This window comes from Coptis chinensis, chromosome 9 (assembly GCF_015680905.1).
Source record: "Coptis chinensis isolate HL-2020 chromosome 9, ASM1568090v1, whole genome shotgun sequence".
Classification (NCBI taxonomy): Eukaryota; Viridiplantae; Streptophyta; class Magnoliopsida; order Ranunculales; family Ranunculaceae; genus Coptis; species Coptis chinensis.
The window spans coordinates 15951516-15965574 of NC_141464.1; the positions used below are offsets into that span (position 1 = coordinate 15951516).

Consider the following 14059-nt stretch of genomic DNA (forward strand, 5'->3'; position numbering starts at 1 on the left):
CTAAACCTCCATTAGAGGGGTTTGAGGAAGCCTTGATGAAAGCTTGATTGTTGTTAGCGTAAAATAGTCGTAATTTTCCATTCCAATCTAGAAAACAATTAGTTCACCATGAGAATGGGTTTGATTGTTTCACATGTTAGATGTTAGTTGGTAGAGATTACCATGAACAACTAGGGATTACGAAGAACCAATTGTTATGCGAAAGCAGTTCAATTCGGATTACGACAATTTTTCGCTAGTTAATTAAGTCGAGTTAAGGTGGAATCAACCCCCCCCCCCCTAATTCCTTATCATATAGTCAATTTAGCACTTCGTAGTTGAGTTATTCGTATCTTGTTAGCATAATTTGTATCGATGTATAACTCCCACCATTACTCTCACTAACTTTGGATAGACCGATAACCTAAGAAAACATTGAATACTAAAGAACTAGGAGTGGAACGAATCTTTTACTCCAAGTCTATTTCGATAGAATCGAGAGTAGAATAATCTTTGATAAACACAAACGAAAATAGTTTTAGTTTTACTTGCGTTTAAGTTTCATTATTTATTTGTGAGTAAAACTATCATTTTACTTTTATCAAATGACATTCCTACCAATCCATTGAGCTACAGCCAGCTGGTTGGTTCGCAGAGACGACTGGCGAACACAATGCGAACTCGCATTGTAGTTTCCCTCCAAAACTGTCTCTTTCATCAAAGGCTCGATCCCACCAATTTGGGATTCCTGCAATGTGGCTACTAGATTGGGTCCTTCCTCCATGCCAAAAATACGAGCCAACAAATTTCTATCCACTTCTTTCCTTGATTTATTCACCTTCACAAAAAATTTATTACCATCTAACTCCCTCGTCTTATAGAATTTTTGGACCAAATCGTCGTGATAAAAGTTGTTCGTCGAATACCACAAATGTGTCCAATCCCTACGAATCATCTCGTCACTGTAAAACGGTGGAAAGTGGTCGGCATTAAAAGCTTGTTCCGACAAAATTCTTCATCTTTGCGCCATTGAAGGTTGTAGTCGGTTTGTGGGCTTGAATGCAATATGGGGATGGAGTTTGAATCAAACTCACTTAAAATTTGGGAGGTGGCGCGGTGGTGGCAGTGGTGGTTCGATTTTTTATTTTTTTTTATTTTTTTTTTTGGTGGTGCAAACTGTTGGAAATGGTGATGGAGATGTTGTAGAGAAGTTTTGGAGTGGGGGAATCCTAATTGGCGTGGTGGGATTTGGTTTATATATATATATATATATATATATATATATATATATATATATATATATATATATATATATATATATATATATATATATTTTATTAGGGGTTTGTGGCTAATGGCGAATAGAAATCGCGAACTGATTTTGGTTTGAGGAAGAGATGCACGTGCGCGGCACATGCGTGCAAAAATTTTTGGGCCCAAGCCCAATTCGATTTTTGACATTTCCGATTTTATGCGCGCAACCTTCAAACTAAAATTGCTGATTCGTTACCGGTCCGATTTTTGCAAATGAGATATGAAAACGATCAGGAGAGAATTTCCAATCCAATGATCCATAAAACACTCTATTCTAACTGTGGGTGACATATAAAAAGATGGAAAATGCCTCAAAGTGCGTGAATGATGTAAGTTATGCGGACAAATGAAATCTAAATTTATAGATAATGTCAACCCGAATCAAAATATGATTAAACGACATACGCAACAAAAAAAATGGAAAGTTGAAAAATCAAGGACGGGAAGACCAACACCCCACCCCCAAACAAATTTGATAGAACAGAGTTTAGAAAATTTGTTTTAAACATGGGTCTTTTAAAGTCAGATTCCCGAGACTTCCTAGATTACTATTTATATGGTTTTGGTATTTTTTTCTTTTTATAAATAAGATTTAATATAAGAAAAATGAAAAGCAATAAACACATAATTCACCCCATAGAGGAACATGACTCAAAAATCGAGAAAACATGCAAGAGTGGAAAATGTGAATTATGTTACAAGTGGTCTTAGGATCCGGTACTTATAGCCACACACTCCATAGGGAGGGCCCGGTTACCTGAATGGTGCACTTATGAATATATGGAAGTGTAAGGAAATACACCAAACAACAAAGTGAGTCGTTTATAGTAAGATACTCGAGACTTTAACAAATAACTAGATATATATACATACCCTGAAGTTTTCCATATATCAACAACCTAAAGAGTTGTGTGTCTTTTCATAAATAAATAACATGGAATGCACCCCCAAACAGAATCAAGCACCAAGATTTTCTACGACGCAACTTAGTAAAATGAAAGCGAAGTCTGATAGACCTAGAACGTAACCGAGCATGCACATTCTTTTTCATTTTTGAATGAAAGGGTGTCCAAGTGAATGATCATGAGAAAATGGATGTTTGTGGATGATATGTTGGATATGGATAAGTTTTAGAAGGAAAGAATGGAAAAAATGAGAAATTATAATAAGTGACCAAAAATGGAGTTCTAACTAATCTCGTTTCACCGAGTGCGATTGCATTGACCATATGCACCATGGCCTTAAACCAATAGGAATTCCCTAGTGGACGAGTTATAGCCTCATGAGAGTTTTCCAGTGAAGGTACTCACAAACTTCATCTATACTACAATGACTAAGAAATAAAACTATTGTTTCCTTATTTATGTCTCAATGATCTATACAACTCGCTAGCAATGAATACAGAATAATCAAGTTGAAACCTAAGCTAATATATGCATAATAATCAATCATCTATGAATAAACATATATACAATGAGTAATACTATGAAATGCACTAACAAGTCCGTTTCTGAAACTTTGGAATAACGTCCTTAAGTAGGTCCTCACATAAATGTCAAGACAAAAACACTCTGATTTTTCCGCTCAAGTTTTGCTACTCCAGTGTGCAGTGGGCACACTTTACCTTACAATCTCAATGACACACAAGGAGCCGAAGTCGATCAAACACATCTGCCACTTACTATCACACTAACCTATTCCTAATTGAGCTAGAGGTTTTTATTAGGTGTTGCGGGGATTAGGTGATGGTTTAAAAATGAAGGAAATGGATATTCTAATAGATACAGTCTGAGATAATAGATTCTTCATATTCTGTAACTAGAGAAAACCTTGTTCTTTTGCTTCTACACTTTGTTTCCATCCTTAGCCATTTTTTTCTTTTTCTTTGGCTTTTGACTCCTCTGATTTTGTTTTTGGAGTTCTATCTCTTTATTTTTTTTATTTTTTTATTTTTTTATTTGGATGGAAACTTTCTTTTCTTATTTGTAGCAACTAACAAATTCTTGATTTCAAAGGTCTTTCCCTTTTCTATCTTCATCTCTATTCTCAGACTCGTTTTAAAATGGGTACGTTGATTATATATTTTGTTTTGTTATGTAAAAGGGCAAAGGATTTGTGGTTTATGAAAGGCTCAAGAAAGGCTCAGAGAGGCGACTAGCTGAAAATAATTCATAGGTTTGAATTTTTGGCTATATCGATCCAAAGAGGGCCTAAATTCTCGCTTAGGATATGGTATAGTGATCAAGCAAGTGGACGTGTGATTTCTCTATCCAGAATTTACTTCTCCCTTGTGTCATTCTCAAATGTTTCACTCATATAAGGCTTTAGGCTATATTCTCACAGGATTTGTAGAATAAGTACTATAGCCTAGATTTCATAAATTTACTGCCAATACAACATAGATACTCATGCAATATATTTATAGATAAATGCAAAGATTACTACTAAAAGAAGGGCTTTTTGTGTCACTTTTTAAGTGACACAAGAAGTCACTTGTGTCACTTTTGAAACTAATTCTGGAGTGACCTATAAGCCCCCGACACATAAAGTTCTACCAAAAGTGACACAAAAGCCTTACTAAATGTGTCACTTTTTGTTAATAAAAGTGACACTTAAGAATAGCCTCTTGTGTCACTTTTAAGAAAGAGTGTCATAGTGCTTGTCAAAAGTGACACTAGTTGTATCCGTTTAGGACCAGAGTGGGACATAATTTCGTTAAAAGTAACACATTAAGTATACTAGTTGTGTCACTTTTAGACTAGAGTGAGACATAAGTACGTCAAAAGTGACACATTAAGTATACTAGTTATGTCACTTTTGGACCAGAGTGAGACATAAGTACGTCAAAAGTGACACATTAAGTATACTAGTTGTGTCACCTTTAGACCAGAGTGAGACATAAGTACGTCAAAAGTGACACATTAAATATACTAGTTGTGTCACTTTTGGACCAGAGTAAGACATAAGTACGTCAAAAGTGACACATTAACTATACTAGTTGTGCTTTTGGACTAGAGTGAGACATAAGTACGTCAAAAGTGACACATTAAGTATACTAGTTGTGTCACTTTTGGACCAGAGTGAGACACAAGTACGTCAAAAGTGACACAAAAGCCCCTTACTTCTTGTGTCACTTTTGGGAATCAACTCCATATAACTCGTATGAAAAGTAAAGCGACACATAAGAGTGGTCAGTTGTGTCACTTTTAATAGATATTATGTCACATTTTCCAAAAGTGAGACAAATGAAAATTATTATTTTTTTAAACATTTTCTCATTTTTGTATTTGATCGTATTCATTTATCAATCTGCATCCTATACGTCATAAACAAAATCCCATTAACCTGCTTTATGACATAAACAACATCCACATACATTTATCAAAACATCACAACCAAAATCACTTTAACCTGCTTTATGATACGAAAACAACATCCACTCGAGAAGAAAGAAACAACATTCAAAACAATTAACTTCTATTGATTTCATCGATCAAACCAAGTATTTATCATCTAGTTTGACTCCCAACAAAAGAAGTCATCCCAATACCAAAAGAATCACAATTAAAAAAAAAAAAAAAAAAAAAAAAAATACATAATGCCAATACTATCCTAGCAATATCTTAGCTTGTTGTGCGCACTTCCAACACCAAAAACCTAGCTGCCATCTATTCATCTGTTAATCGATCCATGACACCTGTATCATATCATGAAGTCGTCATTCCACTATGACTAGTATATAAAATTAAAAAGCAAGTGAATCAAGAAGGGTATATTATACAAGTAAGAAAAAAAAACAATAAGAAAAGTATATACATAAACAAAGGGAAAATATGGAAGCCCACTTACCCAAATTAACTACTCGATAAATTGTTGGATAAAGTTGATGAATTCAAGACGAAGTTCATCTATTTCAGTGGTGTAACTCTTCTTGCTAGAGAACTCCAATACCTGTTCGACGAAAAGTATATTATATATATTATGAAAATGAATAATGCAGGCAATGCATTGCCTACCATATTTACAAATGCACCAATTTATAAGCTAGCTAAGACTATATGAAAAATAATGCTACTTTACAGTCACCTTCTTTTTTATCGGTGGACCAGGATCCTCTACTAAATCTCGCATAAAGCGCAATACATAATATCCGCATACAATCCCCCCTTGTTGTTGTGGGCACTATACATAATTAATACTTGCATTAACACATACACAAATTGAAAGATACTTTGTATTATATTCCAAAGAAACTAAGCTTACTGTCACATAGTTCCAATTTGGATTTGGATTCATCTTTCTCTTTCCTTTGGACATATTTGATGTCTTGATCGCACTGAAAATGAAAATGCATTTGTTTCATTCTCATTATTTTCAAGATAGAATCAAATATACAATGAAAAATACAATAAATAAATACTAAACTCACGTGTTTACTAATAATTTAAAAGTTGGATCCGGCGGCCCTCGAAAATCTTTTAAAGAGTCCAACCAGTACACTTCCATTGATGGTATGTCAAGAACCATTAAAACCCAATGCCCCCTACATGACCAGTTATGTGGATACAAATTCAATTAAGTACTTTTAATTATATAACCAATCGGAAAAAAATAAATAAAAATAAAAATAAAATAATTTTAATTATATGAAAATAATGTATATGTACTACAAATGTATAAACACAGCTTACCCCGTTTGAAAGGAATTAAAAGCACACGATCACCGTGTTCTTCACCAACTTCTGATATATCGAACCTTCTCATCATCTTTTGTATAAATAGTAAAACTTTCTCGGGTTACCAAATGCATACTTTGCTCGAGCAATTCCAAAAGTCGCATATAAATATCTACAACATATATATACATTCTGTTAAGTCGTCCCATATGAAAAGTTAAATTATAACTAACACAAATAAGCTCACCGAATTATTCATAACTCATGTAGGAGATAATGCAGCTACCATTTAACATTCTCTTCTCACACACATCCATCAACTCATCTTTTGAAACTCGTACTTCCGCCATCTCATCATGGAAAAGAGTTCCAACCATTGGAACTTCTATAAAAGCGTTTTCTTTCACTATTTTGTCGACACAGTCCACAAACTTTCTGATCTTATATTGAATACTACCCCGCGGAAGTGGAATACGCTTCTCTACCTAACAAAAAGTTTATGAACAAGATTGATGTTTATATAACAAAATTAAATAAATTACCATACAAATATCCATATCCTTATACTACTTCGTCACTTTTAAGTATCACAAGTTCCTTAGGCCATGCCACAAACGAGTTTACCGCATCTTTAACAAATACATGTTCATCGCCGTTTCGAACTGGGAGAAAGGCATCACCACATAATGCTTTATTTATTGAGACCTTCAGATATGACTCTCCCAAAGGCATGTTGTGAACAGTATCCTCTGGCCCCTTCCTTGCTAAAACACGACCTTCGGCAACAATGTTGTCTTTAGATCCCAATGCCAATCTATAATCTTAGTCCTATAACAAATAAGCAAAACAATGACAACATTATCTAGTAACAAATTTGACACAAACATTTAATCAACCTTTTTAATTAAGAAAATATTTTGTTACCTTCCCATCTTTAGCTTTAAGTTTTTCGGAATCCACAATGCTCTTTCTGTTGTCTATTTTTGACTATACGACGAAGTGTACATCAAGTTAGTATATGTGAAGCACTTGGAATAAAGGAATGAAAAAAACTACGTATCATTCCCTGCATTTATTATACCACAATGAATATAACATGGTTAAGGCAACTATAGAATGAGCTTACCTGTACATTTTTCGACTTAAGTTTTACTGAAGTCACACCTTTTTTTGTTGACCACCATCTTTTCTCTATACATTAAATATAAGTTTAGTTAAAGAGAACACTCGAAATATGTAGAAAATCAGAAATACAAATTTAAAAGCCAAAAAACTTACCTGCTAAGACTTGCCAATCACCTGATGCCTATTATCACTTTTGGCACTATTGGATTCCACATTTTCTAATGGCAACGAGTTGACGAGTTTTTGTCCTTGCTTGAGCAACTCGCTCAACAGTTATGTCGTCGCTGGTGAATTAGTCTCACCTTGTTCTTTAAGCACATGTAGCACCAAAATTTTCAACTTCTCGTTTTGAGCTTCCTTCTCTTTCAACTTCACTTCCAAATCCTCGTGATATTTTTTTGATCTTTTATTAGGAAGATTGAAGTAAATAGTGGGAGTCGTATATTGTCCACCTGCCCTAACTCGACCACTAGGCTCTGGAGTTCCCAATGCCATAGTAAGTATGTCATTCTTTCCTTCCGTTGCCAAAACCACCTCCTCTACCTTATTTTTCAGCTCCTCCTGCAAAAATAGATATAAAATTCAAAATGAACGAATGAGCGACCATAGGCTGTTCTAAGAAGAGACGAAGACGGAGAAAAAAGCTTCTAAGACTTGAATATAACCTCCATCTGATTTTATCCAAGTCTGCCTCATGTATGGAAAGCCCGAAAACTATTTCTATAATGCTATGAATAATATAGGATACGACACGCGACACGGATACGACACGACACGGATACGTGGACATGGCATTTTTCAAAAATATAGGATACGGATACGTCATGGACACGTTTGAATAATATATATATATATATATATATATATATATATATATATATATATATATATATATATATATATATATTTTCACTTCAGGAAGGGAGCGGAGCTAGCAGAAGCTTAGATCATCTAAATAAAGTAATTAAAGACTATGAAATCTCTGAATGCAGAAGTGCAAAACTAGGTACTAGCTCTGAAAATGTACAAGCATTCCAAAATTTCCAAATACCAAATGCAAAACAATGATTCAGAAAACAAGTCAGACTCAAATGCACTTGACTTGAGTATATAAGATACTTCAAGCATACAAATTAAATGGTGATACTTGAGTATATAAGATACTTGAATCAGAATTTTGTTTTTGGTCTCGGTCATGTTTGCGAAGTCTCTTTTTCATTATCTGTTCTTGTTGTAATTCTAAATATGGATAAACATTTGAATCTAATAAAATGCATTTGGCAATCAGTTTTCTGGTCCACATCATACAGAAACTAATTCCTAGCAGCTGTAAACTAAATGTGTCCACTCTAATGCCCAAAGGTCATACTAACATAGACATAATGTAAACTAATAATTTTTGAAAGGAAAGATGGAAATCAGTAAAATTGGATTAAATTTCTTCTGCGTTTCTCAAATGAAGCTACAACATGTAAGCATAATAGCACAGAGTGCGTGAAAGATCTGTTTGAATACAAGTGACCTAAAAGAATGGGCAACCCTTGCTTTCAGAAGATGTTCTGGAAAAGTAGGATGATTGAACCACCACCCCACTCCCCACTCCCCATCTTCCATTAATAAAGTGATTCCCTTCAAGACAGATCGATGATGCTTCAGTTGCCTTGTACACCAATCTGTATCCAAAAACAACAAGTGACTGTTCCATCAAGAACTCAATCACCTTCTGATTCGAGGCACTTTGAACTAGTACTCTGTGTTCTGATGCTTTCACCCACTTTAAAGGATACATGATAACCTAAACTTATGCACTATAGCGGTATGGTATTGAGTTCGACTGACCGAAAGTGTCTTTGATCCGAAAGGACTATGATTATATCCTTGTTTGAATGATCAAGCCACCAACCAAAAGAGCAATATTTAACCCTTCACCATACTCTCACCAAACATGTTCAGAGAAGCCTGACAGAACGGATAACAATGAGATGCTTGGTATACCACAGGGGCAAGGGTTAGTGAAATTACCCATAGATTGAGACATTGTTATGCTAACATGTACATCCATTAAGGGCATTTTATTCCACCCATGACTCACAACCAGACCACTCTTTACAGATTAGGGTACGTGGTTCAAGTGAAAGGTACAGTCTTGAATATTTTCCCATTGTTTGGGAACTACTTTCATGTTGCACATTGTGAGATAGCCAGTACAAGAGGAGAGTACCTTCGGTATAGCCAGTTGGACATCCATTGAGCATACAAGGGTCATTAACATTAGCATATCCTGATAAGTTTCAATTCTTCGGTATCAAAATAGCCAATCGAAGCATGCCTTGCTGGCAGAGTCTTAGAGGATTCTTAAAAACTGTAACCTTTGCATTATTTGGGATTCTTAAAAAGCTAGGTATCCTACACAATATCAAATATGCTTTGCAAACACACATACAATGATGAGCTTGATACTTACAATCTTTTGAACTACCTCCTTTGTGGCATCATCAGCATATTCACCACTTTTGTCTTGTCGAGCTAAACACCACAAAAGAGATCTATCATCTTCATCAATAGGTATCCCAGCTTCTATCTATTATCAATTACAAATAACCAAACCAACTAAGTAATATTAGATTACCTACGTTGGTTTTATCTAACAAACTTAAATATAATATCTACTTACCATCTTATCGACAAGGCCATCATAACCTAATTTGCTTAGTCTATGGTTATACTTGTTCAAGTTTCTTCTTTCCAATTGAATCTTGCTTAGTTCCTAATTGCCCAAATGAAAATAGTATATTAGTTTATCACACCTTAACAAAATTATAAATTTATTAGAAATGAAAATTCAAAGGAAATGACAGATATATACCTGTAACTCTTCCGATAACCTTATTTTTACAAATTTCTCCCAATCTTGCTTCTTAACATTCGGATAGATTTTTGGTGGATTCATTAGATCAGGGTCATCTATGTAAGGTATGACAAAATATTTTGTGCAATAATTCTTAAATTTCCGCCATATCTTACCACATTGTTTTGCAAATCTTTTTTCTTAAACTTAGGATCTGCCTCAAATTTTTCCTACAAATAACCAAGGCAGAGATGAGTCTACACTTCTATAAAAGACAATAATAATTTAAAATCAGTATAATAGGCAAAACAACCGCTTACCAAAGACTTGAATCCCATATATCATCTTTTATTTGCTTGTCAACTTTAGGCCCGGTTTGGGTACTCAAATTAGTGGAACCATATTTTTAACTAGTGTGCCAACCCAATTACTAAACTCGCTTCGAATAAATGCACCTTTGATCTTTCCTTTCGCATTAAACTCCACCATAAGCTTACCTTTAAAATGCTTAGTGAGTGAAAGCTTTTTAGCTTGACCCCTAACACTTGTAATATTGTCACCTTCCTCGATTGGATGCTTCCTTTTTTTCAGAGATGATTTGGCACTTGTTTTTGGATCCATATCTAACTAAACCTTAAAAAAAAACTATAGAATAGGAAAATCATTAGAAGATGACATGATCAGTAGCAATAAGCATGTCTATGGCAAAAACCTAATATCATAATTTGAACAAAACCAAAATAATCGTAAGGCCAATACATAAAAGACAAAAGTTGGTCACAATCTTTTATTAACAAACCAAATATCGATTCCACCACAAAAAACAATGAAAACTAATAAATCAAGAAGTTTTTTTATGCTTAACCCAAGTGCCCTCACAATCTTCACGGATGTAAACTGACTAAGATTCGTCATTAACATCCAATGAGTCAACATTTGGCAATTCAACAAAATTGTCATCTCCTACATGAGCATCAACGAGCTCATCATCGTTATCGTCGTCGTATTCGTGAAAGCATCTTTGAGGAGATTCTACAACAACTGACCACGTTGGGTCAAGTTGATCAGGTACATAGAAAACTTGCTCGGCCTGAGAAGCTAGGATGAACGAATCAGATTTATGGCCAACTCTACCAAGATCCACTAAAGTGAAACCCATGTCATCCTTCCTAATTGCATTCTTGCTATCAACCCAGTCACACTTGAACATTGGAATCTTAAAATTTGTATAATCGAGCAACCATATTTCAACAATAACACCGTAGAAAGACATGTTAGAAAAAATTGGGTTTTGATCCTTTGCGCTTGAAACCTGCGGTGTTGTTGCTGTCAAACTCACGCCACTATTTTGATTTACTCGTAAAGCGTCTTGCCGTTTCATGGCAAAATGATAACCATTAGTGACATAGGTAGAATATTTGTAAACATGTGCCAAAGGCCCCTTCGATACCCACTTCAAGGTGTTTGACACCTTGTTGTCAGGATTTCCCCTCTCGAGCAAAACCTGTGCATTGTTGTGTAAACATTTTAGTCCTAATCTAAGTTAAATTAACATACAAAAATAACAAAAACAAAAAAAATACCAATTTATAATATACCTTGTCTCTAAGCCAATCACTAAATGAGCGATTGTGTTCAGCATGCAACCATGTGGGTTTTTTTTATTTACGAGGTTGTTGTTCCTTCAGATAGTTCATATGTTCTCTATCATGTTAGGCCACAAAATAAACTAGTTAGCTATCGGAATCCGAAACCAAGGAACTAAAATAGACTTTTAAAGTGAACAACTAAAGAAACCTTACTCGATGTAAGGCTGAACATCTCTTGTGTTTGCAACACATAGAGATGTGCCTGGTCCAACGTTTTTCTATCTACTTGACTATGGGTACTTCCTCGGGGAAGATTTCCAGATGATATCAAATCTGTGGTAGTGTTATCTTTACGGAGAGGAATCCCAATTGCATCTAAGTCAGGTAAGAATTCGCTACAAAATTCAATTGCTTCCTTTGCAATGTAATTCTCAGCAATACAAGTTTCCGGTCGATTTCGATTGCGTATAAAGCCCTTTAACACGGTCATGCACCTAAGATATTGCACAATAGTAATGTTTATAAAGAAAAGCGCATTAAGAAATATTGAAGGGTAATATATAATTCATTGTACCTCTCAAATGCATACATCCATCGGTAGAATACAGGACCACAAAGATCAACTTCTCTGACAAGGTGCACTGTTAGATGAATCATAACGTCGAAAAATGATGGCGGAAAATACTTTTCCAGCAAACATACTGTGAGCACAATGTCTTCCTGAATTTGAGGCAATTTTCCTTATCTATTACTTTTGAGAAAATAGCCTTAAAAAAAGAACATAGCCTAATAATTGCACATCTCACATTCTTTGGCAAAATTGTTCTTATTGCAACCAGAAGAAGTTGCTGCATCAAAACATGGCAGTCGTGCGACTTCATATTTTGCAGTTTTAGATCTTGCATCGAGACAAGAGGCCTAAAATTTGAAGAGTATCCACTTGGGACTTTTAACTCATGCAAAGTTTTGCATAATCTTTTTTTCTCATCTCTAGATAGTGTGTGACAAGCCGGAGGTAAGAACGATCGCTTTTCCCCAATTGTTGGAGCCAATTCTGTCCTTAGACCCATTTCTTGGAGGTCAAGACGAGACTTAATGGTGTCTTTATTTTTACGTGGAATGTTAAGTAGGGTCCCAACAATGCTGTCACATACATTTTTCTCCTTGTGCATAAAATCCACATTATGTCGGAGTTCTAGATATCTCCAATATGGAAGCTCAAAAAAAAAACTGATTTCTTCTTAAAACAATTGGTAGCACCCGTAATGGTTCCCTTTGTTCCCCATATGACTTTGATCCCTTCAACTTCTTCTAGTACTTTCAAACCAGTTAAGGGTTCAGGTGCCTCCCGCAGCTCTGTTTTACCATTGAAGGCTTTTTTTGTCTTCGATATGGATGATAGCACGGAAGAAATCTTCTATTGGCTGCGTATACGTTCTTCCCAGAGTTTTTAAGCCTGGTTGAGGACGTGCCCTTGCCGCAAATAGGACAAGCAAAATAACCTTTCACAAAGGCACCCGTAAAAAGATTGCTATATCGCAGAAGATCATTGATTGTCCATAACAAAACAGCTTTAAGTATAAATGATTCATGACTGTACACATCATAAGCCTCCACCCCTATCTCCCACAAAACATGTAAGTCGTCAACCAAGGGTGCCAAGTAGACGTCGATATTGTTTCCAGGTTGATTTGGACCTGATATCAACATCGTAAGCATCAATATACTTTCTTTTCATACATAGCCACGGTGGGAGGTTGTATGTGACCAGCATAACAGGCCATAAACTGTACTTAGTACTAAGAGTACGGTGTGGATTTACTCCATCGGCTAAAAGTGCTAGGAGAAGATTTCTGGATTCTGCTGCAAATTCTGAATATTTTTTGTCAACCAACTTCCATGCTAGAGAGTTTGCTGGGTGGCTCATCTTACCATCAACCACCCTTTCATCAGCATGCCATGTCATTGACTTTGATGTTTGGGCAGATTGAAACATCTTCTTGAATATTGGAATTGGTGGAAAATACCACAAAACTTTTGCTAGTACTCCACCTGATTTGTTGGTCACTCTCTTGTTCTCTTTATATCTTGAGACTCCACAAATAGGGCACATAGTTTCATCTTTGTATTTATCACCCCTATAGAGTATAAAATCATTTGGACACGCATGTATTTTCTCGTACTTCATCCCATAAACAGATAATGTCTTCTTGACTCCATTCAAGGATTTCGGCAAGAGATTTGGTTGAGGAAGCATCTGTCCCAGTAGCTTCAATAACTTCGAAAAACTTGTGTCAGACCACCCACTATTTGCTTTTAGATTAAATAAAATAATAACTATTGATAGCTTTGTGAATTTTGAGCAACCCTCGCATTTAAAAGGCGTTTCGCATCTTCAAGCAATTCCTTAAATTTCTGATCGGTCGTTATAATGGTCCTCTGCAGCCTTCGCCATTTCTCTCATCGTTCAACATCTTCGAGTCTCAATCTCATCATAATATCCAACATCTTCGAGTCTCGGTCTCATC

At 35.4% G+C, this 14059-nt stretch overlaps 2 protein-coding genes across 2 annotated transcripts; both read right to left on the reverse strand.

Annotated features, from left to right (window-relative positions):
* Positions 1 to 4753: 4753 nt before the first annotated feature.
* LOC147475016 (uncharacterized) lies at positions 4754 to 5852 on the reverse strand. The gene is made up of 5 exons (XM_086584612.1): positions 5723 to 5852; positions 5557 to 5629; positions 5380 to 5475; positions 5143 to 5244; positions 4754 to 4990 (listed from the first exon to the last, which is right to left on the reverse strand). The coding sequence occupies exons 1-4, from the start codon at positions 5818 to 5820 to the stop codon at positions 5152 to 5154; spliced, it is 360 nt and encodes a 119-aa protein (XP_086440738.1). The 5' UTR covers positions 5821 to 5852; the 3' UTR covers positions 4754 to 4990; positions 5143 to 5151.
* Positions 5853 to 10843: 4991 nt separating this feature from the next.
* On the reverse strand, positions 10844 to 13788 carry LOC147475017 (uncharacterized). Its single transcript, XM_086585243.1, has 5 exons — positions 13272 to 13788; positions 12966 to 13228; positions 12106 to 12251; positions 11740 to 12025; positions 10844 to 11446 (listed from the first exon to the last, which is right to left on the reverse strand). Exons 1-5 carry the CDS (start codon positions 13786 to 13788, stop codon positions 10844 to 10846), a joined length of 1815 nt encoding a protein of 604 aa, XP_086441369.1.
* Between the last annotated feature and the right edge of the window lie 271 nt (positions 13789 to 14059).